Source organism: Ambystoma mexicanum, chromosome 2p (genome assembly GCF_040938575.1).
Source record: "Ambystoma mexicanum isolate Mex_15411 chromosome 2p, UKY_AmexF1_1, whole genome shotgun sequence".
Lineage (NCBI taxonomy): Eukaryota > Metazoa > Chordata > Amphibia > Caudata > Ambystomatidae > Ambystoma > Ambystoma mexicanum.
Window position 1 is genome coordinate 37503252 of NC_090923.1, and position 26291 is coordinate 37529542.

The window sequence follows — 26291 nt, forward strand, 5'->3', positions numbered from 1 at the left end:
ATGTTCCTCATACAATTGATATGATATGATGTGGCATTTGTAACGTGCCTATACACAAGTGTTTCAAGGCGCGACGAGGTTAGGAAGGGGGAACAGAGGGAGGACAGAGACAACGATCTTACTAGGCCAACTGACATTGAGATCACGCAAGTGCAGGGATGGGGAGGGGAAAAGTGCCAGGGGAAAGGGGAGGGGGCTGTGCTGTACATGGGAACAAAACAATAACAAGAAGTGCGGCCAGCAGGTGGCAGGTGCAAGGGAAAGTGAAGACAGCAGGTGCCAAAAGATACAGACCAAAGTGCAAGGGTTGTCGGGAGGCAGTGCAGGTGTGCAACTGGGCAGGAAGGGATCTGGGCCCGAAATCAAAGGGTAGCCACGTGACCAGTGTAGCATCAGACAGGAAATCAGCAGGGAGAGGAAGAGAGAAGGCAGAAGCAAAGAGGAAAGTCTTGAGGTGCTTCCGGAACTGGAGATGGTTCTCCTCAAGTTTCAGAGTGGCAGGGAGGCTGTTCCAGAGGGAGGCCCCAGCCGAAGAAAGAGATCTACCACCAACTTGTGGCTTGGAGAAGCGACTGACCCTGAGGGAGTTGGAGGTAGAGGAGCAAAGAGCTCGAATAGGAAGGTATTTATGAACAGAGAGTTGGAGGTATTGAGGCTACTGGCCCCAGACAAACTTGTGGACAATGCAGAGGGTCTTGAACTTAATCTTTGCAGCCACTGGGAGCCAATGCAGAGATTTCAGTGCTGGAGAGGTACGATCCCTGGACTTGTGGCCAAAGACAAGTCTTGCAGTACTGTTATGGATGAGTTGCAGAGGGCAGAGAGTAGAAACAGGCAGATTTAGAAAGAGGCTGTTGCAGTAGTCCAGCCTAGAGGGAACCAAAGCACCAGAGATAGTGAGCTTCTGGGGGAATGAGAGCAAAGGAAGAATACCTATGAGGAGGTGCAGTTGGTAGTTTGACTTCTTAGAGACGTCAGAGATGTGAGGAGAAAAGAAGAGTGTGGAGTCGAAGATGACCCCGAGGTTCTTAGATTCACAGGTGGGAGAAGGAAGAGTGCCAAGGGATGCCGGCCAGAGAGTGACAGGAAAGGAGGGTGCAGGTGTGCCGATGAGGAGAATCTCTGTCTTACTGGCATTAAGCCAGAGATCGTTGGCGGCACACCACTCCTGGCTAGCTGACAGACAATCAGAGATGAGAGAAGGAGAAGAGGTGGCAGAGGGGAGTCTGAAAATGAGCTGAGTGTCATCCACATAGCACTGAAAGTTGGAGCAGAGAGTGGCAATGCGGTAGGCGAGAGGTGCCAGGTACTGGTTGAACAGCCAGGGAGAGCGGTTAGACCCCTGGGGAACAACACAGGCAGAGAGTGAGATAGAGGAAAGGTAGGACCCAAGTTGGACTTGGCAGGGTCAATCAGAGAGGAACAAGGTCAGCCAGCCCAGGGCCTGAACGGTGATACCCAGGTTATCGCAGAGATGATGGAGCAGGATGGCACGGTTGACCATGTCAAAGGCAGAAGAGAGATTGAGTAAGATGAGGACAGAAGGGAGATTACAATCAAGGTTAGAGAGCAGGTCTTCACAGATGTTCAGGAAAGCAGTTTCTGCGCTTCTGGCTGCTCTGAAGCCAGACTGATGGTCATGGAGACAACCAACAGATTCAGTGTGAAGATTACGCTGGGAGATGGCCAGCTTTTCCAGGAGTTTGCCCAGGAAAGGAGTGATGGAGATCGGGAGAGAGTTAGCCAGGCAGATGGGGTCGGCTGAGGTTTTCTTGAGAAGAGGGTGCCCAAGAGAGTGCTTCAGGGAGGAAGGGAAGTGTCCAGTCACGAAGGAGTGGTTGCAGAAGTCAGCCAGGGCAGGAGCGAGGGTGTCAATGTGGTCCTTGATGGTTTTGGAAGAACAGGGAAGAACCTGTTTTGACGACACTTTCCTAGATCAGACGTGTCTAGAAACCTTGTAAGGGGAGAACAGAGGAAAGGAAGAGAAAGAGGGAGGAGAGGTGGCCACAGGGGGGCCGGAGGTAGAGGAAAGAGTAGAGGGATGAGGAGGAGAGGACAAGAGGGTGGACAGGATATCCTGTGTTTTAGAGATGAAATGAGAAGCCAGGGCCTGGGAAGGAACAGGAGAGGTAGAGACTGGAGCAGGATTGGCCAGCTCCTTGCAGATTTTAAAGAGTTCGGCCAAGTTGTTAGATGCCGCAGAGACGCAGGCTTGGTTGTGGGCTCTCTTCTTCTTTGGAATAGGCAGCAGGCCAGTTTGTCAAGAGGATACGCTAGCCATTTCCTCTCAGTCACCCTGCACTTGCGTTTAAGCGTGATGAGGTCAGAGTCATACCAGAAGTTGCACTTGGCTTTGGGCTTCAAGCAGATCCTCATGACAGGGGAAAGAACATCAAGAGTATCAGAGATAGAAGAGTGGAACATGGAAAGAGCTGTGTCAGGATGTGAGTCAGCCAGAGGAGGAGGAGGGGGAGAGAAAGTGGTGGCAAAGCCTCAACTGACACACGCTTCAGGGGTTGGATGACCGAGAAGGTAGATGGCAGTGCTGGAGTTGGCTTGGCCTGAGGGGTAGAAATTGAGGGATTGGAGAAAAGGAGAAAGTGATCACTCCAGGAGAACGGAGTGGTGAGGGAGATAGAAAAGGGAGGTTGAGGAGATCAGAACATCCAGAGTGTGCCCTGCAGAGTGAGTCGGGCCAGAGGGGAGAATAGAAAGAGAGAGAGTCGCAGAGGTTGCAAAAGAGTCCAGAGGAGGGACATGAAGCATCCAGGTGGATGTTAAAGTCTCTAAGAAGGAGGAGTTGAGTGGTCGAGGCCAGGAGGGAAGAGCAGAGGTCCGCCCACTCAGAGAGGAAGGAGGTGATCTGACCAGGTGGCCAATAGATAGTAGCCACGTTAAGAGAGTGGCCAGGAGAGAGAGTGAGCCTGCAGACAAGGCATTAGAAAGAGGAGTAGGCCTGCAAAGAAATGACAGAGGCAGGAATCTACTCAGGGAAGATCAAGGCTACATCCCCTTTGGAACGGGTGGATCATGGCGTGGAGAGGATTTTGTAGCCGTCAGGGAGGAGAGTGTCAAAGCTTGTGACAGAGCGGGCCGTGAACCATGTCTCAGTGAGACCGAGGACATCGAGATCAAGTTCTTCTAGGAGGCGGCTGATGTCAGAGGAGTGTTTGACAGATGAGCGAGAGTTGAGAGTGGCAATATGGACGTTGCCAACCTTGACAGACTTCCGAGGAGGGGTACAAATCAGAGGTACGCTCTGCGGAGATGTAGAAGGATCCCGAGGGAGGGGCAGAAGAGGAAGGAGGAGAGGGCAAGGTAGCCAAGGAGGAGGCAGAGGAGTGAGGCAAGGAAGCCGAGGAAGGCAGAGAAGGGGCAGAAGGAGAAGAAAGGAAATTGATACGGCGTGGGAAGCGTCTATCAAAGAGGAGAAGGTTGGCCTGAGGGCCTTGGACCAAGATGGTGCCATTCAGGTAAACATTAATGATGACCATAGAGGAGTGGAAGGGGGCCTGGAGGGCCTCCCACTGGGTGCCAGGTGCGTTGCTAGGTATGGAAAAAATCTGGGGCTACGCTAATTGTGGGACTGTCAGGACTGGGGACTAGCTAGTCTTTTGGGTTGTAACCCCTGAGCTTCTATCCGGGACTACAACCAAAAGACCTGAGGCTATAACCCCCTCAGGTCCACCCTAGCAATGCCTCTGCCGGGTGTCAACATTAATGGGAGAAGAAGAGAAAGGAGAGAGCATGGAGACAATATGAAGAGTCCATAGGTCTGGCGTGGGAGCGACAAAGAGGATGTCAGTGAGGGTTTGTCTGCACACTGTTCCAGAAACCTGCACCAGATTTTGCCTAGTGACCTGTTAGGACCCTCCGACCATTACTAGCTACATGACATTTGGACAACCCACCCATTTGTCTGGGTTTCAGACATTTCACCCATGTGACGGTTGCCTGAAATTGACACAACATCAATGTAGTCATAGAAGGACCGGTCTCGACACGAGAAATACAATTTGAAGTCTGAAAACCATGTTTCAAGACCCTTGGATGCACAGTTTCTGAGATATTTGCACTGCAACAAACTGCACCATGCCAGGATGAGGCGACAGGTGAAGAGAGAGCACATAAAGTCCCAACATTCAGAAGCACACCAACTCGTGCCTCCCTCAACGTCTGCCTGTGGTATGTAAGCCAGCCACACACACCCTTTCTCAGTGCATAGTACTTCAGAGTGCAAAGCACATCAAGTGACAATTGAATTGGAACAAGAATCATAGATTTTCAACTATTGATGAGAGTGTGATGTCTGTCTACAGAACCCGTTCACAGAACAGGTACTTTTTGCCAGTTAATTATTAATCAAAACTGCACAATAATTTAGCATTTATATAGCACTACGAACCCTCAGGTATTTGAGCGCTGCTTATTATTACCCATGGTGTGTGGTGCGATGTATATGCAGGATTAGCAGTCCATAGCTAGTAATCCTAGAGATACTATGTAATGGGCGTTTTGAGTGTCTGCCTTGGTAGTTCTTTTCTGTTTGCGGACATTCCTGTTTCTTTGTGTTATCCTACCCTCTGAACGACAAAACTATCCGAAAAATAACTCTGCCTCTCTGTAAACTGTTTATACTGGAAATGTGTACGCCTGCACAAGATCAATAGTCCAGTATGTCACACAGCACAAAACCCATCTTCTCACTCTGTTGCACATAACACATTCCCAAAAGACCTATTTCCGTCGAGGGGGATTATGGGGCAGCACGGAAAATGCTCTCTGCAGAAAACAAACTAAAAATAATTTCTGCATTAATGCAAACTGGTGTACCGGTGAATTCGGCTGCAAATACCTCAGTCACACCCAGTGCTTTAAGTGGGGTAAGAAATTGAGGGGGGGCCCTCATTTGGGGGCGTGGCATCCGCTGTGGGCGTGGCCTAAAAGTGCACAAAACATAGTAGGGTGCGCAAACAAATATATAAATGTAGTAGAGCATTTATATATTTGTATGCGTACTAGTATGGTTTGTGTATTTTTCAAGCCTTCTTTTATAAACATTGCAATGTTACATATTTCTATGTTTATAAAAGGTGGCTTGAAAGTGTACAAACCATAGTAAGTTGCGCACACTTGTGTGCTTACCTTACTACGGTTTGTGTACTTTTCAAGCCACCTTTTATAAACATAGACATTTGTAACATATTTCTGTGTTCATAAAAGATGGCTTGAAACGTACAAGCCATCTTTTATAAAGCTTTGAGGACGGACAAAACCCAAGGTGGTTTTGTCCGTCGACAAAGCTTTATAAAAGATGCAAGGCATCTTTTATAAAGATGTGCCAAAGGAGACAGGCACCTCGGGCTCAGTGATCGCTGCTCTGAGCAGAGATCACAGAGCCCAAGGCGTCTTTCACCCTCTGGGAACCCGCGGGCTCCGTGATTTAATCTACATATTAAATCATGGAGCCTGCGGGTTCACAGAGGGTCAGTGACCTGGCGATGGCCAACAAAGGAACTGTAACTTCCCTGATGACCCCTCAGATGGGGGGGGTCATCAGGGAAGTTACAGTGACTGACAGAAGTGCCAGCCAGCCTCAGCGACGCTGTGGCTGGCTGGCACTTCTGTCCACTTGCCTAACGTTACACTGGCGGGCGCATCTCCCGTTGCGGCTGCGGCCGTGGCGGGATAATGCGTCCTGCCATGGCGTGGTGCGATTGGGGGGCCCCGGCAGGGCCCTGGCTCAGCCCCACTTTTTGGAGACTGGCGGGGCCCGGCCCCGGCAGGCCCCGGCCCACTTAAAGCACTGGTCACACCGTATTAAAAAAAAAACTCCATGCACATAAATACACTCAGTATTGGAGGAACGGCGGTGGCTCTCAGCTGCCGGCCACGAGGTTGCACGAGTAACTTCCTGCGGTGATGGGAGTGCGCACGTGACTTCCCAGACGCGTCCCAACGTACACCTCACGTGATGAAGAGGAGGCGGGGCGTTCCTAAGGTGCCTTTCTCAGACGGGACCCAGACGAGCCCGCGGGCATAGCCCTCGTGACGCGCAGGAGGCGGGGCGCGGGTGGCTCCCTCGTGACGCGCAGGAGGCGGGGCGTTGCTAAGGTCCCTCTCTCTGACGGCACCCAGACTCACCCCTCGCCCCGCGGGTGCCGCCCACGTGACGCGCCGGAGGCGGGGCGTCGATAAGGTCCCTTTCTCGGACAGGATTCCAGGAAGCAGACACTGCTGGACGCACAGGGTCAGTGCACATCTTCGTCCTCTGGCTCTCCCGGTCACCGCTGTCACCGGGGCTGCCTCTGCCGGCACACAGGTGAGGGGGCCCGGGGAAGCGCGGCACAGACACGTTATAATGGGGGGCAGAGCTGCATGGCAGCTTCACTGGCAGGGGTGACATGCCAACAGCTGGGGCTTCCTGGGAGGGGGAGATCTGGGGAGATCTGGCACAGGTGGGGCTTCCTGGGAGGGGGAGATCTGGGTAGATCTGGCACAGCTGGGGCTTCCTGGGAGGGGGAGATCTGGTACAGGTGGGGCTTCCTGGGAGGGGGAGATCTGGTACAGGTGGGGCTTCCTGGGAGGGGGTGACATGCCAACAGCTGGGGCTTCCTGGGAGGGGGAGATCTGGCACAGCTGGGGATTCCTGGGAGGGGGAGATCTGGCACAGCTGGGGTTTCCTGGGAGGGGGAGATCTGGCACAGCTGGGGCTTCCTGGGAGGGGGAGATCTGGCACAGCTGGGGCTTCCTGGGAGGGGGAGATCTGCCACAGCTGGGGCTTCCTGGGAGGGGGAGATCTGGCACAGCTGGGGATTCCTGGGAGGGGGAGATCTGGCACAGCTGGGGCTTCCTGGGAGGGGGAGATCTGGCACAGCTGGGGCTTCCTGGGAGGGGGAGATCTGGCACAGGTGGGGATTCTTGGGAGGGGGAGATCTGGCACAGCTGGGGATTCTTGGGAGGGGGAGATCTGGCACAGCTGGGGCTTCCTGGGAGGGGGAGATCTGCCACAGCTGGGGCTTCCTGGGAGGGGGAGATCTGCCACAGCTGGGGCTTCCTGGGAGGGGGAGATCTGGCCCAGGTGGGGCTCGGACACACAGGTTTCTGGGGGTGATGAGGTACCAGGCTGGAACAGGCTCAGGTGGAGGTGCCAGGCTGGAGATCTCTCAGGTGGGGGTTCCTTGGAGGTGAGATCTGGCACAGTTGGAGGTGACAGGGGACATCAGGCACACAGAGATGTTTCTGGAGGAGATGAGGCGGAGGTGCTGGTGCCGGGCTGGAGCAGGCTCAGGTGATGATGTCAGGCTGGAGCAGGTTCTGGTGGAGGTTCCGTGGAAGGGGGGTCCAGCATAGTTGGAGGTGATGGGGAAATCGGGCACACAGAGGTTTCTAGAGATGCTGGTGCCAGGCGTGCTCAGGTGGAGGTTCTGTGGAGGGGAAATCTGGCACTAGTGGAGGTGACAGGGGGAAATCGGACACATACAGATGTTTCTGGAGGAGATGAGGTGCTGGAGATCTCTCAGGTGGCTGTGCCAGGCTGGAGCTGGCTCAGGTGGCCGTGCCAGGCTGGAGATCTCTCAGGTGGGGCTTTCTTAGGGAGGGGGGGAGATCTGGCACAGGGGACATCGGGAACAGAGGTTTCTGGAGGAGATGAGGTGTGGGTGATGGTGCCAGTCTGGAGCTGGTTCAGGTGGAGGTGCCAGGCTGGAGATCTCTCAGTTGGGGCTTTCTTGGGAGTGGGGGGAGATCTGGCACAGGTGGAGGTGACGGTGGACATAGGGCACACAGGTTTCTGGAGGAGGTGGGGTGATGGTGCCAGGCTGGAGCTGGCTCAGGTGGAGGTGCCAGGCTGCAGCAGGCTCAAGTGGGGGTTCCTTGGAGGGGAGATCTGGCACAGGAGGAAATCGGGCACAGAGAGGTGTCTAGAGATGCTGCTGCCAGGCTGGAGCTGGCTCAGGTGGCCGTGCCAGGCTGGAGATCTCTCAGGTGGTGCTTTCTTGGGGGGCAGATCTGGCACAGGTGGAGGCGATAGGGGCCATCAGGCACACAGAGAAGTTTCTGGAGGAGATGAGGTGGGGTGAGGGTGCCAGGCTGGAGCTGGCATGGGTGTAGGTGCCAGGCTGGAGATCTCTCAGGTGGGGTTCCTTGGAGGGGAGATCTGGCACAGGTGGAGGTGACAGGGGGAAATTGGGCACAAAGGTTTCTGGAGGTGATGAGTTGGAGGTGCTGGTGCCAGGCTGGCGATCTCTCAGGTGGGGGTTCATTGGATGGGAGACCTGGCACAGGTGGGGGTGCCAGGCTGGAGCAGGTTCAGGTGGGGGTTCCTTGGAGGGTAGATCTGGCACAGGCGGGGGGCAATTGGGCACACAGAGAGTTTCTGGAGGAGATGAAGTGGAGCTGCTCGTGCCAGGCTGGAGCAGGCTCGAGTGGGGGTTCCTTGAAGGGGAGATCTGGTACAGGTGTAGATTAAGCCCTCTTCCGCCCCAACCTTCCCTCCATCGCCTTCCTCTGTGTCAAATTCCAAAATGAATGTGCCTCGCGGTGACATCTGGAACAGGTAGAGGTGTCTGGTGGGGTGGTGCCAGGGAAAATGTGGCACGGGTAAAGGTGTCTGGTGTTGCATCTGGTACAGGTGGAAGCGCATGGTGGGGAGAAGATTGGTTCTTGCACAGGTGTCAGTACCCGGGGGGCGTTTTGGTAAAGTTCGAGTTGTCTGGTGAGGGACCCTGGCACAGGTGATGTTGTCTGGGGATGGGCTGCGGCACATGTGCAGGGACTTCATTACTCGAGGGGGTGGGTTGGCAAAGGGAGATGGGCATGAATGTGGGGTACGCTGACATAAGTGGAGAAGACTAGGTGAGATTTCACTGGATGGGGGATTAAGGGGTAGAGTGGCGGGGATAGGCATCGGATCGCAGGTAGTGTGCACATTGAAGGGGAAGCTGACCCTTACTCGTTACTCATCCTCTCTCCAGAATGGAAGCCTTTGCCCGCCGCTGCCCCTTCCTGTCAAGGGTGTCTCAGTCATTCCTGCAGAAGGCCGGTCAGTCACTGATCACCTATGCCCAGAGATGTCCAGTGATGATGGAGGGAACCACTGCCCGTGCCCTGCAGACTTCTGCTGCTCACAGCCAGGAAGCCAAGGAGAGCAACCTGGCAGGAAAGGAGGTCAATAAGCGCTGCCCTGGTAGCCAAGGTGAGTTATCAGACTACAATGTAAATACCACTAATGCAGAACCTGCTTTATACCCGACAAGATTCTACCTTGTTAAATCGACCTCTTAGTCAACCATAGTCGATCACTCCACTTTGTGTCTTTTATGGGGGTGCCCCTTCACCTTTTCCAGTCTCCCCCCCCCCCCCCCTTGCAAACAGACATCCATATATATATGTGTACCCGGTCGCGACGACAAAAAAAATGGTGACCAGATTAAATGGAGCATATAGAGGTCAATAATACAACGCGGCCACTACTTGGGGTTTAACCCCATATATTTTCCAAGATCGCTGGATGAGCTCCCTATGCTGGATGAGCGCCCTATGCTGCCAGTCTTCTCGTCTTCCACACAATTTCTAGTTTTGAAATTCACTCAAGAATTTCCCCCACACTTTTGGAATTATCGGAGCGGGGTGGCTATGCCCACAAATGCCAGTTGGTACAGAATTGGCCCGTGCCAGCTCATAAAAGATAAAGAATAATCGATAACAAGGGCCCATAGGCCTGGTCAAGGTGTGGCGGTTGCCATTACTATCCAAGGCACTTTAAGCATTTGAAACACGAGATTTCATAGTGCACCATAATGTGTTGTCGGTGCGCGCCCTTTCGTTTGTTTGCGGAGAACGTGGTGAGAATTCATTTGTTACGATTCCAATTGCGCCCAGTATGATGTCTTTTCTAGAAACAACATTTTGTAAACTTCCGGTTAGGGTGGGCTTCAAATGTTCAGCTGTGTCAAATGTTAAACCTGACCCATTGTTAGTAGAGAGTGTACCACTGGCCACTGAGAACGAGCACTTTGCAGGACAGTTTGGGTGGCTGCTCAGTGGGACCTCGAGCCTCCGTCTCCACTCATGAACCTCCTTGTTTACTTCACGCTCATGGAGCCGCTTTTTGGTGACCGCTGTGGTGTCTTTTCTGATAATGGACTTTGTAATGTGGCCTCTTATCGTCTGGGAAATGTGTGTCTCTGGTGATGTGTGCCTTTCACTAGTACAATTCATTTCTAAATGAGGGGCTCCTTGAGCGCCAACAGTTGGTGCGCTGTACGTTATCCTCAGATTCCTGGACGTACAGAAAAGCCTGTTAATTTAGGGTGATGCAGCCCAAAGGCAGACAGGAATGCTCGTGCCATTCGCTGGGTGACTGGATCATTGTGTTTCCTCAGGACGCTCTGCCGAAGGAAGGAAGTGCACAGGTTCTTGGCCCTCAGATCCGGTATCTTGTGGTGAAGCTGTAAGACCGCTTTTGGGTGGGAACACGTGCATAGCCCTGGGAAGCATCGTTGCTGAGTTTGAAAATTGTACAGGTTTTATGGGGTACAACTCTTTCCATTTGAAGACTCCTGTCTACTTAGCACAGTGGCGCACAATATTAAATGTGCCCATTTCACAACGGGGTGTACAACCTTCGGCACGCTAGATAATTTGGACTAGGATTGCCTGGACCACTTGCCACTGACCTTGCCTACTGGCGCTCAATGGAATTGTAGTCTAAAATATCTACAGAGCCAACAGTCTATGGCAGTGGATCGTGAGATGGGCAGTCGGAAACATCGGTGGGCCTCGTGTTGATCTATAAAGGGGCCGGAGCCCCCACCTGCACGTTCCCCTTGCAATGGGCCCCGTACTAGTACAAGCTAAACCCTTGAATGTATAGCGTGTTTACTCTGTTTCAAGGCACGTGTGCTTTGGATGTGTAGCCTGGGGATCGTTATTTTTGTTGCCATATTGTCTAACATATTCTTGCAGGTAGTGGCTTGTTTGGATAGCGTGGGACTCGCATTTACCCTTTGACCCCTCACTGGTGGTGAGTGCATGTGCTTCTGGTTCCTTCAATAGGTATCCTCCTCCCATTTGAGGGCGTTTCTTGTGTCACCCTGAAAGGTACTATCTGAGCCAGCTTTCTATTCGTTTTGTTGGTCACTTACAACTCAGACTTTGATAAAATGTCCTTCATAAAATGATTGTCTCTCGATTAACCAGGAATATTCACATTTCTATGTCCCCTTTAGCAAACTATGTCCACCAGTATCATTTCCCTATTACGGCTAGTGAGTTGCAGGATAATACATGTTTTTTCCTGCTGAACCTCCGATGTGGTGTCAAATTGACCTATCGAGGTGCTGGTCTTAGTAATGATCTCAGTGATTAGCGAGCACATTACTGCCCAAGAATGCCACCGCCTTTGGAATACAGGTAGGTTTTCTGAGATCTAATGTGTTTAACTATCGCAGGAGTCTGAAAACCCGCTTCTTCAAATGTTGCCCCTGCATCCGCTGATGTCCCGTGCTTTATGTTCTGGTGCCCGTTCGGTTTCCGGCGTGTAGTTAATAACATCAGTGTTGTACGGTAGTCGGGTAAGCATGCACCTGGGTCAGACCGCTGATCCCGGTCTTTCGCTGAATTCCCCTGCTGTTTATTGTGGCAAAGGTTTTGGAACCATTGATGGTGGCAAGTCTGAGCTCTACAGAGCCTTACGCATGATTTCTGTTACACGCATTTAGTAGGGTGAGAGTGGGGCAATAGTTTAATTTCGCTTTTAGAGACGGGCCACTTACCATGTGCTTTTGCATCTTCAATGAATGATTGACTCTTCAAAAGTTGCTTCTCTTACTGTTTTTTATATTCATATTTTTATTAGAGTGTATACATTCCAACAAGACAGGCCAAGAAAACAAGGTACATAGCTGGTTCTCTTCCTTAAGAACTTTGCTAGAAGAATCGGTTTTACTCTTTTGAAAAGGTTGGTTAAAAGCTAATCCTGTGTCCCTCTCTTGCTATTGAAGCAAATGTGATCCAGGTGCTAGTGCGGCAGGTTAGTATATAAACGCCTTTTACTGACAAGGAATGCATAAGTCTGGGACTTCTACGAGTCTGTGCAAAGGGACTGCAAGATCTTTGAGGATGCAAAGATTGAATGCTTTGTCAGGTTGAGGTTTATTGTAAGTCCTTAGCAGACAGAGCTTCTAGTGAGTTCTAGGCCTACAACATCAGGAGAGGCAAGGCTCGGAGGGAAGAAGGGCATTGTAATGGAATATTGTGTTTTTAAGTGGTGTCTCCCCACCTGTTTGCAAAGTCACATATTATTATCTTGAGTGGGTGCTCATCCCACTTGTTTATTTCAGTTTTACTGGTAGGAACCCACCATGTCCAGCAGTTGTTTTGCTGCTAGCTTTTCCCAATAACATCCCCATGGTCTACTTGAATACTGAATTTTGATTGTTTACTATTTTAAAATGGTATAGTCCTAGTTTACTCTTCGGATTCGACTTTAATTGCATATATTTAAACACCTATATGTACTTTCAGAGTAAATGAGATGGGAGTCTGCGGAGAGAATTAGTGGGTTCATTGGAATGATTGGACATGGCTGACCTCGAAATGGGGTCCCATATAAAATCAATCCGTCTTAATCTCAAATGTTAGCATTTCAGATGATGGGAAATTACCAGTCCCTCTTATTGTAATTATGGGGATTGTGTTCACGTGGGCAGTGACTCGAGTCTGGTGGTTGTTCTTTCCTGAGATCTATAGGGTGGAAAATTACAGACGTTTGGGGATTGGGGGCGGGGTGTAGGCAGGTGGCAGGCAAACTGGTAACCAAGCTTCCCAAGTGGCATGCATGTAGGAGTAGGGCTGGCACCTTGGAGTGAGTCCAGAATTCGCCAGCTTTATTTCATGAGCCCGGATGCCCACCTGCCCGTTTGCTTACTTTATTGGAGCCTCTGAACACCCCACTCCGGCTCAACGGGTGCAAAAGGAAGAGGGGATTCTATAATCGCCCTCCCCCTGTTCTCGTCTTATCCGGCTTGAACTCCCACTCCAGCATGGTACAGGGGCAAAGCATCTGCGTGTCCATGTGTGGAACCCTAAAGCCAGCATGCAGAGCTGCCACCCCCTCTGGTGGCACTCTTTTACCTGCACCACTGCGGGCATTGAGAGCTGGCATGTTTGTCCTGTTGGCTGCCAATGCTGAGCGTCGTTCTGCACAGTCGCTCCGTGTTCGCGCCTAGAAACACTTACAGTATACAGGCGCGTTATATTTATATAACGCGTAGGAGGAGGCTTCAGCTGGCCAGATCCCGGCGGTGCCATCCCCTGTACGCCGCAGTCTTTGGTGTTTGCGCACTCCTGCTCCCACGCCCGATGAGCTGCCCGCGATGGGCTCTTTACTTCTGAAGCCTCTGGAATCCATGCCAGCTTCGGAATGGGTGGGGAATCCCCCACCCACCCCAGTGTGACCTGCCGGCTCTCGCTTCACGATTCACCACTTCGCGACGGAGCCGGACACCAGAAGGAAAAAAAAAACGCAAGCTTACGTAAATAAAATTCCACCCAAAGGTGTGGGGTTTTTTTTTGTCTGTTTCTTCTTTTTCATTTCTTAGTGGTTTATTCTCCCTAACCATTTGATCCAAATGCTTTCTTTCGATTAAGCTTGGTAACCAAATGCTTATCCTACGGGCTCAAAAACACAAATGGCAAACCTATTGTGCATGTTTCAAAATGATGGAACAAAGCAATTTTTTTTTTATGTAACGCTCCAGTTGCAACATCTTGTTGAGTGCCCCAATGAACCTCCCCCCAATTTCCCCTCTTTTATCTTTCGTGCTCCCTGTATCCATGCCAGCACCCGTGTTATTCCGCGCCCTTACCTGTACCCCCATGGGAACATCCCGTACATGCAGATCTCCGTTGGCTCCCATCAGGCGTTCTGCTTTTTAAACCATATGAGGCATACAGGGTTCAAACTAAAGTATACTTGTGGTTTTTGTTTTGTATTTTTTTGGTTGGTGTTGCTTTACATTGGGTGTGGGTGATCCTTCTTGTGCCTGCTTTGGCAGCCGGTACAGCGCTTCCATGCAGGCTGACCGATTCCTGTGTGTAGCAGTCAGAAGATGCCTCCAGGGCTCTAACAGTGACATGCTCTGGTGTCCTTCCAGATCCCAGCAGTGCCGGATCCGTGGCCCAGCCTCCTGCTGCAGCATCCCACCTGCCACCGAGTCACTCTGCAACGACTGCCACCAAATGCCCCTTCCTGGCAGCGCAGATGAACCCGGACAACAGCAACGTGTTCCGTAAGGCGAGCCTGGAGCTGCAGGAGGATGTCCAGGAAATGCAGGCTGTGAGGACAGGTATGTGGTTTTTCAGGTCTTGACCTCCCTGTTGCCCTTTTTCAACACCTTTCTACACTGCTTAGTGATTTGGTAACCAGGGCGCTAGCCCGGATCCATTCACGTGGAACTACTAATCTGCTGGTGACTGGTTTGCTAGTGATGTGCTGCTTTATAAAAATCTAAAGAGTACACATTCTGCTTAAAAAATGCATGAGATTTCTTTTAACTTTTATATTTTGTTGTGTGTAGAATTGGCCAACTCCCCGATGAAACCAGATGTTATTAAGATCCAGACGGATGGGAAGGAGCAGCCGGGCTTGTTAAAGAAATTCCAGGATGTTGTGCTGAAGCAAAGACCTGAGACCGTGTCCCATCTCCTCCAGGACAATATGCCGAAATGTAATTCTGCTTGCCTTCTTCCTTCTGCCTTTGTGTGGGATTGGCCTGCTCCATTTATCAATACTACCTACCTGATGATTCCCGAGGCCCCCCTCTGCTCTCTTACCAGAACATGTCTCTGTGTAAATTCAACCCATATGGTTCATAGATGAAGGCATAGTCCCCGGTCCTGGCATGCTTTCAGCGAGGGATGTACATGTCCAAGAAATCCAATGGAGTTCTTGACCAGGAACAATACTAGGGAAAGGTTGTGGTGGGACATCGATGCGCCAGAGTAGAGCCTTTTGACAGTACTTAATATGTTAAACTGCTTTTGACTTCAAGGCAAGTCTGTAAGTGGGGGACCGGGAAGGGGGGGATCCTGGGGTAGTGGGGGGTAGTGTTATGACCTGTGAGAGTGATGTCCTGCAAACAAACCTCTTGCAAGCTGTGCAAGTGCATCCTGTGGTCTTGGTCCCATTATCCTTTGCATTCATAAGTGACCTCTGAGTAAGAGGCACTAACTAGGTCAGCGGTCTGCAACTTGCCATTCTCCACATGCTTTAGACGGCGACTCTCGAAATCCCTCACTATTGAATATGCTGACTAGGGCTGTTGGGAGTTGTAGTCTGTAACATCTGCACACCACCGCACTAGGTAAAGTGGGAATATATAGACACACTGCAAATGAGCGTTAAAGTGCCAAAGCAATGATGCCTGAGACTAGACCCGTTGCACTTTAATAGAAGCTTAACAGTGGACTGGAAGAAGTCTTCAGGTGGTTCCTGAAACTGCATGTGTGGGTTGTTTTTAAGTGAGCATCGGTTCCATAACTAAGCACTTTGTGCCCAAGTCCTTGCCCCTGCCATCATGAGATGACATCTTGGGACCTCCATACGGTAGAAGGCAATGCTACCAAATGTTATGAAGCGTGTTTATGATGCAAAAAAGTCGTACAGGATGGGGTAGTGAGGGCTTTGTCGTTATAGATTTTCTTAAGTTTCTTAAGAAGCTCCTAAAAGACAATGTTAAAAGGGGTACACCTTATAATGGGGGAGTGGTGAACACAACAGCAGAACTGAGATGCTTCATTTTTTTTCTGGTCATGTGACTGTAAAACCACGTTATTTAGTGACAAAATGAATGACCAACGAATGGAAGTGGGGTGAGGTTTTGAAAAGCAAACCCCGCTCTTTGGTACAGGTGGCTCCCTTTTTAGGTGGTCGCCTTCAGAGCGGAATGCTTCAATCTGCAGATTGCCCACCTGCTTTCTGCATAGGGTGAGGGACCACCACGTAGGCTGCAGAAGAACATGTCTCTTTTTTGAGGGAGGTGTTTGCAATCTGTGCTATTATACAGTCGTTCTCTTGGGCCCATCAGCTGATTGCGTTCCAATGGCTCACTGCATGAACCCGAGGCTCTTTCGTGCCAGCTGTTGTTGCAGTCGCGTGCGCAGCAGTCGCGTCACAAGTTCTCCAAGCTCCAGTCACTTGCTTGCTGCCCAGTAAACCTAGGAATGGCAAATCGAGAGCTTAGTTTTCTGCCGTTTCTTGGCTATGTTGTAAACCTGGCTTGTCTTCATTGACTCTGTTCTCTAATTTCCAGCTGTGAACACTTTCATGTATGACAAGTTTTTTGAGAAGAAAATTGATGACAAAAAGAAGGATCATACGTACCGCGTGTTTAAGACTGTGAATCGCCGGACTCGCGCCTTCCCTATGGCAGACGACTATTCTGACTCGCTGATCAGCAAGAAGGAGGTATCCGTCTGGTGCAGCAATGACTACCTGGGGATGAGCCGCCACCCGCGGGTCGTTGGGGCTGTTATGTGAGTATTCTTTGTGTAATAAAACCTGCATGTAGATAGTCTATGGATGGACACCTAGGATACCTACCGAATAGCCTTTGCCCTCGAGGCAGAGTAGTTTGGATTTTTGTGTTTGATTATGTAGGATTAACCTTCCGGTTATGTATACATAAATGGTGTCAGAAGTAGGCCCAGTAAAAGTAGAATCAGTCCTTTCAAAAGTAAGGACAGGTTTGCATTTCACAGCACTACCTGGGTCAGTTGGTGCAATGGCAATTCTACCTTGCGCTGGGGAAATCTGGCTCTAAAACATACGCGATCTTTCAAAGAAATGGCTCGTATACATTTCTTGTCTGTGCAGGGAAATTGATGTCGCGAGCGCTAGATTTCAGTATAAGACGAGCCTTTCTGCTGACCTCTCACATCTCCACCAAACACCTCAGACTTCGGGCCAGACTCAAGGGCCTCCTTCTTTGTCCGTCCAGTTACGCTTCTCTACGTTGCTAGGGCACGCCCCTCCGTTTGATGGTGGGATGGATTAGGAGATCACAGGTTTTAAAATTAACTGTGTGCCCAATTCGTGAAGGCCATTATGCTGCATGCCCAACTCAAGACTATGATTATAATTTTTTTACATTTCATATCCAGCAATCTCACAGAATTGTTTTTTTTGTTGTTTTTATTAATTTTTAGTGTTTTCTCTTGTATATTTGTTATATTTTAGTTCCAGAGCAGCCCCCTTAAATTGCGCCCCATAACATGGTTTCTTTCCCCTGCTGACCTCTTTATAGTTTGCCGTTTTCAGTAACTTTTTTTATCTATTTTTTATGCCCTCTTCTACCTTACTTTTATCTAAATATTTGCATTTTATTTTTAATTTGAAGATATATACATTGTTTTCCTGTTAAATTTCAGTGCTTTACATAACCCCTGCCTGTGCATTTCCGGTAAGATGGAGTTGGTTAGAAATTACTTTCAATGAAAAGGATTAGGTCAAATAGGGCAATACAGTCGGGCTTTGTGTACTCCTTTTGAATTGTGTAAACATTATTCTTATTCTCTTGTTGTTCTTTCTGCCTTGTTCTCCTGCATGCATGTTGGCTTGTGACTTCAGGTTTTTGGGCCCTTCTTTTTGGGGCGCCCTGACGGGATGGTGGCTGGCTTGATCAGGTCCTCTGCAAGTGGCTCCGTGCGGGATATTTGAAGATCCAGAATGACTGCGTGATAGGCTTGGGTGCAGTTGGATACTGTGTCTGTGTTGTGGTGTGTGTGAAGGAAAGCGGCAACATACGAAATCTAAGAATAGCAATAGCTATATGTCCACATGTCAGAGCACAGCCACCTGCACAGTCCACTCTTGCTTCATTCATTTATCTTTACAGTTAACCTGTTGGCTTTCCTGTCTATAAGTCACGCTTCGCATCCTCTCCCTGTCATTAGTAGCCACCAAAGGGCAAGGAACCGTAAGAACCTCGTTAGGAAGTGAAATGCTTTGTTCTGCTCTCGCTTTGTTGACTCTTTTTTTTCCTTCTATTTGAGGTGTTAGTTTAATGTTATCCTTCATGTAAGACATTGATGAATTCTTATGGCCTGTTATTGGCGAGTTTAAATATGGCGTGCAACAGTGCCTGTTTGCTAGTTTACCTGGACCGGCATGTCTGCGTGCGGAGGCAGCGGCTATGTTTTTACGTTTGTGTTTCCGCCTCTTTTACAGGGAAACCTTAAAGCATCATGGGGCTGGTGCCGGAGGGACCCGGAACATCTCCGGGACCAGTAAATTTCATGTTGAGCTGGAGCGAGAATTGGCCGATCTCCATGGCAAAGACGCTGCTTTGCTGTTTTCATCCTGTTTTGTGGCAAACGACTCTACCCTTTTCACCCTGGCTAAAATGTTACCAGGTAAGAAGACATTTTGAATTGAAAACCTCGGACTGTTTTGGTTGCTTATAGTTTGGCAGGTGTTAGGCACATCTTAGACAGCGACCGTCGCAATGAATCAAGCTGCTTAGGATGCTCCACTGAACCCGGCTTCATTTTCTAAACACTCCTCTTATGTTGGTTCCGGTTGTGGAATTTGGCATTGCTTGGAAGTGCTACGCCTCTATTTTGGTGTTTGTGGGCGATGGGGCCCCTTTGATTCTGTGCATGCTTTTATTAGCTTCTGTTCAGAGCTTCTCAAGACGCCTGTTTGTTGTTTTCGGCCACAGTAAACCTTGATTTCTTGTCCGTAGGCTGTGAGATCTATTCTGACGCTGGGAACCATGCCTCCATGATACAGGGGATTCGCAACAGCGGTGTCCCCAAATATATCTTCCGCCATAATGATGTTTCCCACCTCCGTGATATCCTGAAGAATTCTGATCCGTCCGTCCCGAAGATTGTTGCTTTTGAGACTGTGCACTCCATGGATGGTAAGGCATGGCTTCAGGTTATTGGGGCAGCTTCTCGGTGGTCTTTGCAGTGGGTTGACATTTCTAAAAGGTGGCACTGGTGGCTTGTGCTCCTTTTAGATTTACTATCTAATTCATAAATTGGAGTATAGTCATGGCCTCCACCCACTCCTCTAAAGATTAGGAGCCTGTAATGTTGCTGTGTTTTGGTTGTGAAGGGAATGAAGTGTTATGACTCGACTTGAGTATTTGATGATCTAAGTGTGTGCAGAGTGAATGATGTCGGTGTCTGAGTTGTGTCATGTGTGGAATATTGGATGAGGTGGAATGTTGCCTAGTGGAAGTGTTCCACCCAAAGGCAGTTGGAAACCATGGAGCCTGGGTGGTGGGAGCCAGTGGGCTTCCTTCTGGCTCCTGTCTTGTCCTGTCATCTTATGAGCCTAACTGCTGTAACTGAATAAAGTATCAAGTACTGCCTTACCTCATCTGACTGAAGAAGGTCCTATCTTAACAGAGCTCTGTTTCACTGCTCTACTGCGTGACCAATTGTGTGGCATGCAGAAGGGGAACGGTGCCTTCGCAACCTCTTTCGTGATTATCTGCATAACATTGTGGTACTAACCAAGTGAATGGAGAGCGTGGCTTTTAGAATATGCCACCATTTCGTATGTAACATGTTCTCTTTGGTCTTCTCATGATCCACTACTTATTTTGTGTACATTTCTTGCAGGTGCAGTCTGCCCTTTAGAAGAAATGTGCGACGTGGCTCACGAGTATGGCGCAATAACCTTTGTCGATGAAGTGCATGCAGTTGGACTGTACGGCGCACGTGGGGGTGGGATTGGAGACCGAGATGGAGTTATGCCCAAAATGGACATAATTTCGGGAACTCTTGGTATGCATTCTTTTGTTTAGCACATGTATGTAGCGGGAGCCTAGCCATGGATATCTTTGCTTTACGAAAGAAAGGAAGAACCATTAAAGTAAAATGCAAAAACCTGCAGTAAAAAGTATTCTAAAGCACAATCCAACAAAAGGAATGATGGTGTTGGCTTTTAGTTGCCTGAGACTGGAAGCGGAACAAGGTTTATCGAGCGCCAGTTTCATATTGCGCTCTCGGCCTCTGTAAAGGGTAGGGGGGGGGTCTATTTATCAAAATTGGGTTTCTCCAACTGCTGCCTTCTCCAGTGACTACCAATTTCTGAAATAGGTAGGTAAGCCTACCGAGATGAATTGCCTTGTAGGCACGATACGTTGCCTCAAAAAGCAACCTGTCCCAGGGAAGCCAAGCCAGTGAAGAACACGTAGATCAAACAATGGTGGAGAAACCTATTGGCTACTATAACTAGCGTGATCAGTGTTGGGGTTGTTGGCTGGTTTTGATGGTTTGGCATGAAGTATCATCCTACAGCCCATTCCTTTCCCCATTGTTAGACATGTCCTGAGGAAGTCGGGCAAGAGAACATTGGTGTGTTTTTAGGCAATGACTGGCCCTCCGGTCATCAATGGTGTGAAGACCACAATCCAGGCGCCTGATGTTGTGTACATTACTGTTTGGTATAATCTCTTGGAAAACGCGTACACGTTAGCCTGGATGTACATGATGCCGCAGATCAACCTTGATGTGGGTTAGAATCCTGTTTAAAGCAAGCCTCGTTCTCACCAGTTTCTTTGAAGTTGGGGATTGAGGGAGAGTGGGGGTAGACGTTGATGCAGATGTCTGCAGGAGATGTTTCCTTCTACAGAATATTTTGGTAGTTTTCATTGGACATCCTGCACATGTTCAGGGAAGGATTGAGCTCAGTTGTTGAAACAGTTGGGTGGTGGGTACGACATATATATATATATATATATATATATATATATATATATAGAGAGAGAGTCTTCCTCGACCATATCAGTTTATCTCCGTTCAGTTCTTTGCTGCCTCTTCCTCAGTCCAAGTTTATCGTTTTTACACTGAAATATAACTGGGAATGTTGGCGGGTTGAATTAGTTGTAAGACGCCTCTCCTATAACCTGACTGCTCCTGCTAAAGACACATGTGACTGCATGGGAAAATATGGAAAGTTCTTTGCTTGCATTTCAATGTTCTTGCTTTGCATTGGCACAGCGTGGCATTGGGATTCTGTGTACTGGCACATGCTGCAGGGAGAGTATTGTATTTTGCAGTTAGTCCAAGAGTTCATTTGAATGTGAATGTTTGTTTTGTTTTTTTAGGGGACCTAGCGGGAAAGGTCACTCTCTCTAGCAAGCAGGGCCCCTTTGTGCGGGGCCTTTCTATAATTACTGACTCGTTTAGTCCCTATTTTGAAGCTAGTTCAGCGAAGTTATGTGTTAGTGCCTTGTTGTTGCAGGTCTGATTGTAGTGAAGTGGGAACCAGACTTGATCTCTATTTCTCTTCTTTTAACCAACTGGGTATTTGGAAGCAGCAATTGCGAGTAATTCCGAACCTCACATTGGGCCTGGGACAGTATTTTAAATAAGGACAGTGGGCAGAGTTGATCCCTGAGACCAAATACATTTGTACTGATACAAATGTAAAAACAATTTAGAACCATGATTTGGTGCTCCTTATTGAGTACCCTATTCTGGTTAGCAGGGTGGGCTCTTGTACAGTGCTGCTTTGTAAGTGATCACCTGGGCGATGAACGACTCCTTGTGTTGAAGTTGCTCCACCGCCCCAGTCACGGTTACACTGTGCTCCTATGATGTACCTTCCTTTGGTCTCCAAGCCGAGTGCAGCGATATGTTTGGAGCAGTCTAGTGCTATGTGATGTGCTTTGAGGGTGAACCATCTTTCTGTTTGTTTTCAGGCAAAGCGTTTGGTTGTGTTGGTGGATACGTCGCTAGCACCAGCTCCCTGATAGACACTGTTCGCTCCTATGCGGCTGGCTTCATTTTTACCACCTCTCTGCCGCCCATGCTTTTGGCTGGTGCCATGGAATCTGTTAAAACTCTGAAGAGTGAGGAGGGCCAGGCGCTACGGCGCCAGCACCAACGCAACGTGAAACTCCTGCGACAGATGCTGATGGACGCTGGCTTCCCCGTTGTGCACTGTCCCAGTCACATCATTCCAATTCGGGTAACTAAACATTTTAATTGATATTCTTTTTAGTTGTTAATTTTCTGTTTTTGTGTGTACACTGGGTTAAAAGTGATTTTGCAGCATTTTAAAAAAAATCTCAACCTGACCACGAAGCAGTCGCTTTTCCCATATCTCCCACAAATGGGAGTTGCTGTTTTTATAAACTGAAAATACTGCCTTTTTTCAGTGCACCTATATATCAAGCGTGGACACTAAAAATGTATCCATGAAGCCCCTGTTGTATCTGCTATTAGCCCAAATGTGTTATTGCACAGCCTGGCCTCCAGAGCAGAGCAGCACTGAAGAGACGAATGTTGAGTACAACTGTGGGGGGTTCCTTTGCCAGACTCTGCCCATGCGCCTGAATCCTTACGGTTGCTGTCCCGTTTGTCGCTATGCCCGAGTAGAACGGATACAACCCGCTCAGTTAATCATAACTCCTATGTATTACTCTTAAGAACGTGCCAGACAAAATTAGGCGTGTGATCTTTTTTCTCTTTCAGTTTCCTTGTTTTTAGTGAGTATCCTTTAACCTCTTGATTAGTTTAGTTATATATTTCATAGCCCCCCCTTGGTTGACACGTGTTTCGGCTACTTCGCCTTTTTCAAAACCAGGCACGCATGTGTTTACACAGGTGGTGGCTCTCGTCCCTGCTACAGTATCTTTTAATTGTCCTGGGTTAATCTCTTCCCACTTTCGTTCGGGTGCTCTTTCTCGTGGACTAAAGAGAATCCAGATGAAACGCCTAAGTCTGTCTGGCTCTTTCTTAAGAGTAATACATGTGGGAGTTACTGACGAGAAGAGATGAATAGTAGTGCCTGATCCTGGGAGTAGGTCTTACCAAGAAGTGGGGGGGGGGCTGGGCGTGGGGCAATGGGGTGGTTTCCAACCCAGTGTACATTGTATAACGCCTTACAACGGATCTTGTACTTGATGCCAATTGTGGGTTTATTTTGCACCCCTTCCATAGACAATAAAAAAAGTAAATGGCATGCCTATTTCAGCTCTTTTTAAAAAATGTTGTTTGTGATTCTTCAGGTTGCAGATGCTGCTAAAAACACTGAAATCTGTGATAAACTGATGAGCCATCACAATATCTACGTCCAAGCAATTAACTATCCCACTGTCCCTCGTGGTGAAGAGCTCTTGCGGATCGCGCCCACCCCTCACCACACACCACAGATGATGAACTACTTCCTGGGTAAGTGAAGAAACATATGGTCTTGTAGTCAAGTGGGGAAACGTTTCTAAAGGAGCAATTTAGTTGCACTCTAATATTAAAAAGTGGAGAAGACACAAAGCAAGAAAAAACCCACACAGGCCGCATTTGTGTGTAATGCTAGGCGAGTGTCCGGAAAGCTGCCTTTTCAGTGGGAGGCCTTGCACTTTTCCAGCTTTTAATAGAATCTTGATACTTCGTACCCTCTTGATGCTTGGCTGTTGTGATGCGACTGCTGGAACAGATTGGGGTGCTGTGGAATGGAAGTGGTGGACAGAGGTGGTCATGCAGAGGCCTAGGAGGCGACTCGTTGTATGTGAGATTATTCATCTTTGTCAAGCGTGGCTTGTATAACCTATTCTTGCAGAAATACATGCTTTGCTTAGTGGACACCCAGTCTGGTTTTTGGGGTGATATGGCATTGACTGAAGAGGTGTTGGGCGTAGATTCAAAAGTTCAGGGGTTTAAACAGTGGGGTGAATCTGACATATACCAAAGGAATTGAAAGAAATTCGCATATTTCACTTTAGGTCTTTTCCCAACTCTCGAAGTGCGCAGGACACATGAGCATTTGCAAAGCGAAGAGACGCTCCTAAAACATTGCTGGCTAAGTAGGACAGGCGTGCACCTCTTATGTCTTAGAATGTGAAGCACAACAGATCCTGTACAGCAGGATGCAAACCTGAGATTAAAAGATGCATGAGTGCTTGTGGCTGAGTTTCCGGCTTTGCAGCCGCGCCCTGCGGGTTCCAGTCTCTTGTCTAGGGGTTTGGGGTCTGTCTCTTTGGATATCCTACTGGTTGGGCAGCGTAAGCAGCGCATGTGCTAACAGTTCCCTAACACCCAATGAACGAGCAAAAATGGAGTTAACCTTTCAAAAATGAGCAGTTGGCTTTGAACCCTTTTATTGACTTGGTGATGTAACCAATACATGGAAGAACGTGACTGTTGTACCAATTTTCTAAATTCTAGTAGCCTAAATGTACCACCCATTTTCACCACTTAACGCCTCAGCTAAATGGTGTGGCAAAGTGGTATTTGTTGGCCTGGCTCTTTGTACCCGATGCGATGGTCGACGCTTAGTTCAGCGCCCCGGGGGATCCGGAACTGTTCTTCCGTATATTGACTTGCACCTCAGTTTCTAGACATGTACTGGTCAGCTGACGCGTAATACCTCTTTCATGGCCTGTCTGAGATGCGAGGACAGACACAAGCTGTCCGTCTCTGTGGTCCATAAGATGCCAACCAAATTGAACGACACAGGGAAAATGCTGCCAAAGATCTGGGGGAAGAGACCATGATACCAGTGGGGTACGTTGGGGATGTGCGCTGGCGCCTTTGCTTTTCACATTACACCGCAGCTGCTTCACTACTACTTGGCAAGACACCGATCCTCTGCACGTGTTCCGCTGCCGTGATGCAAGCTCACATGACACTCTGCGGAAGTTGTTACGGCCCATATAGAGTACATGGAGGCCTGGTGTCTTTATTTTAGCCTGGGTAAATCGTCCACTCTGCACTATGTAACTTACAATCTGGCAGCAGACAGCTAGAAAAATGAGAACACTGTGGTTTACATTGGTGTAAGATTCTCAAAGGCACTTAGTATGTCATCTTCTCTGATACTCTCTCCTGGCAAAGGAGCCGTTCTAAGATTAAGCCGGTAGCATAAACACGTCTGTAGGATCATGTGAAAAGTCTTCACTGCAAATTCATAGCTTTGGTGACACATGAATGAGCTGTGGTGTGGGGCGTAATCCCTACAACGGAACATAACTTTCTGAAATACTTGTTCGGGACTTGGATCGCAACCTCTTGTGTTATAGTTCATTCAGAGCTGAATGACCATGTCAGCATCAAAGGGATTCATTCGAACCGTGGAGCTCAATATGGACGAATCCTTCTCTTTTGTTGACGAAAGCCATTTTAAATGAACTTCTACATCTCTGCCTCTCCTACATCATGTGAAGTCTGGTGAGGGCACACGGTAGAACCTTGAACGTAAATGGTGACGTGCGACTGTCAAGGCATGCCTAGCTATTGCTCCAGTAGAAACGGGTTGGTTCCATCTCAACCATATTGCCCTCTCCAAAGACCGCCTAATACTTTAGATTGGGTCCCTTTTTTCCTTCCCAAGACGTGTAGAACGTAAAAAAAATCATTACTTTTTTCTTTTGTTTTATAATTTGATACTTGAGTCAAACCTTAATAATTAAAAAAAAAGTTTTGTATACCGTGCAAAAGCAAAATTTCTGAAAAAGGCTGGAAAAAGCACCAATTGTTTTATTTCAGTTTAAAAAAAAAGTATTTGTACTGGTTTGTGACCCTTTTACGTACTTTGATATGAATTGATGTTCACACGCTGAAGAAACCCAGGTGATATCCGTTACTTATACTATGGAAAGTATGTTAATTATATCACCATTAGTACTTAAGAAGGGTACGAACTTCTCTGTGCAATATTTAAATTTCTTTTTACATAGTTATTTACTAGTTCCTATTCTTCGGCCAATATGTAGAGTCCGACCTGATTTGGATTTTATGAAAAGTTTACATTTTTATCTAGTTTACTTGACAAAATGTTTATTTTCCGTACTGTGTGGTGACGTTTTGTTAGAACTCCCACCCCCCCCAACTCCCCGACTCCACCATTTATTTGTCTTTTCTTTATTCCAGAAAAACTGCAGGTGACCTGGGACAGCGTCGGATTGCCCCTGAAGCCGCACTCTTCTGCCCAGTGTAACTTCTGCCAGAGGCCTCTACACTTCGAGGTGATGAGTGAGCGGGAGAAAGCCTACTTCAGCGGCATGAGCAAACTGGTCTCCGTCCGCAGCTGAAGGCGTGCAGCGTGCTCTGTGTTTGCACAATGAGCCTTTGTTAAAAAATATATTTTCGCTGTTTTATCGCAAAACCTTGAGCCAAATAAGAAACGCAGGAATAAATTCTCAGTCTGCCTGATATCGCGTTGTTTTCTGTTGGAAGCCTAATCAATAGCCTGCCTTTCAGGGCAGCTTGCTGGTGGCCTCTGGTCTGAGGAGAAATACATGTAGCGCTGGAACTAACTCTGGCCCTAG

The 26291-nt window shown here is 48.6% G+C and overlaps 1 protein-coding gene across 1 annotated transcript; it reads left to right on the top strand.

Annotated features, from left to right (window-relative positions):
- Nucleotides 1–6003: 6003 nt before the first annotated feature.
- On the top strand, nucleotides 6004–26175 carry ALAS1 (5'-aminolevulinate synthase 1). Its single transcript, XM_069643197.1, has 11 exons — nucleotides 6004–6322; nucleotides 8976–9196; nucleotides 14160–14351; nucleotides 14583–14732; nucleotides 16317–16539; nucleotides 18233–18417; nucleotides 18750–18929; nucleotides 19639–19803; nucleotides 21726–21994; nucleotides 23037–23199; nucleotides 25894–26175. The coding sequence occupies exons 2-11, from the start codon at nucleotides 8977–8979 to the stop codon at nucleotides 26052–26054; spliced, it is 1908 nt and encodes a 635-aa protein (XP_069499298.1). The 5' UTR covers nucleotides 6004–6322; nucleotide 8976; the 3' UTR covers nucleotides 26055–26175.
- Nucleotides 26176–26291: the final 116 nt, after the last annotated feature.

Excerpts from the sequence above, each read along its gene's own strand:
- ALAS1 (XM_069643197.1), top strand. The coding sequence starts at position 8,977 with ATGGAAGCCTTTGCCCGCCGCTGCCCCTTCCTGTCAAGGGTGTCTCAG. Across the intron at positions 14,733-16,316 it reads CCAGGACAATATGCCGAAAT|CTGTGAACACTTTCATGTAT; the intron begins GTAATTCTGCTT and ends TCTAATTTCCAG. Across the intron at positions 18,930-19,638 it reads GACTGTGCACTCCATGGATG|GTGCAGTCTGCCCTTTAGAA; the intron begins GTAAGGCATGGC and ends CATTTCTTGCAG.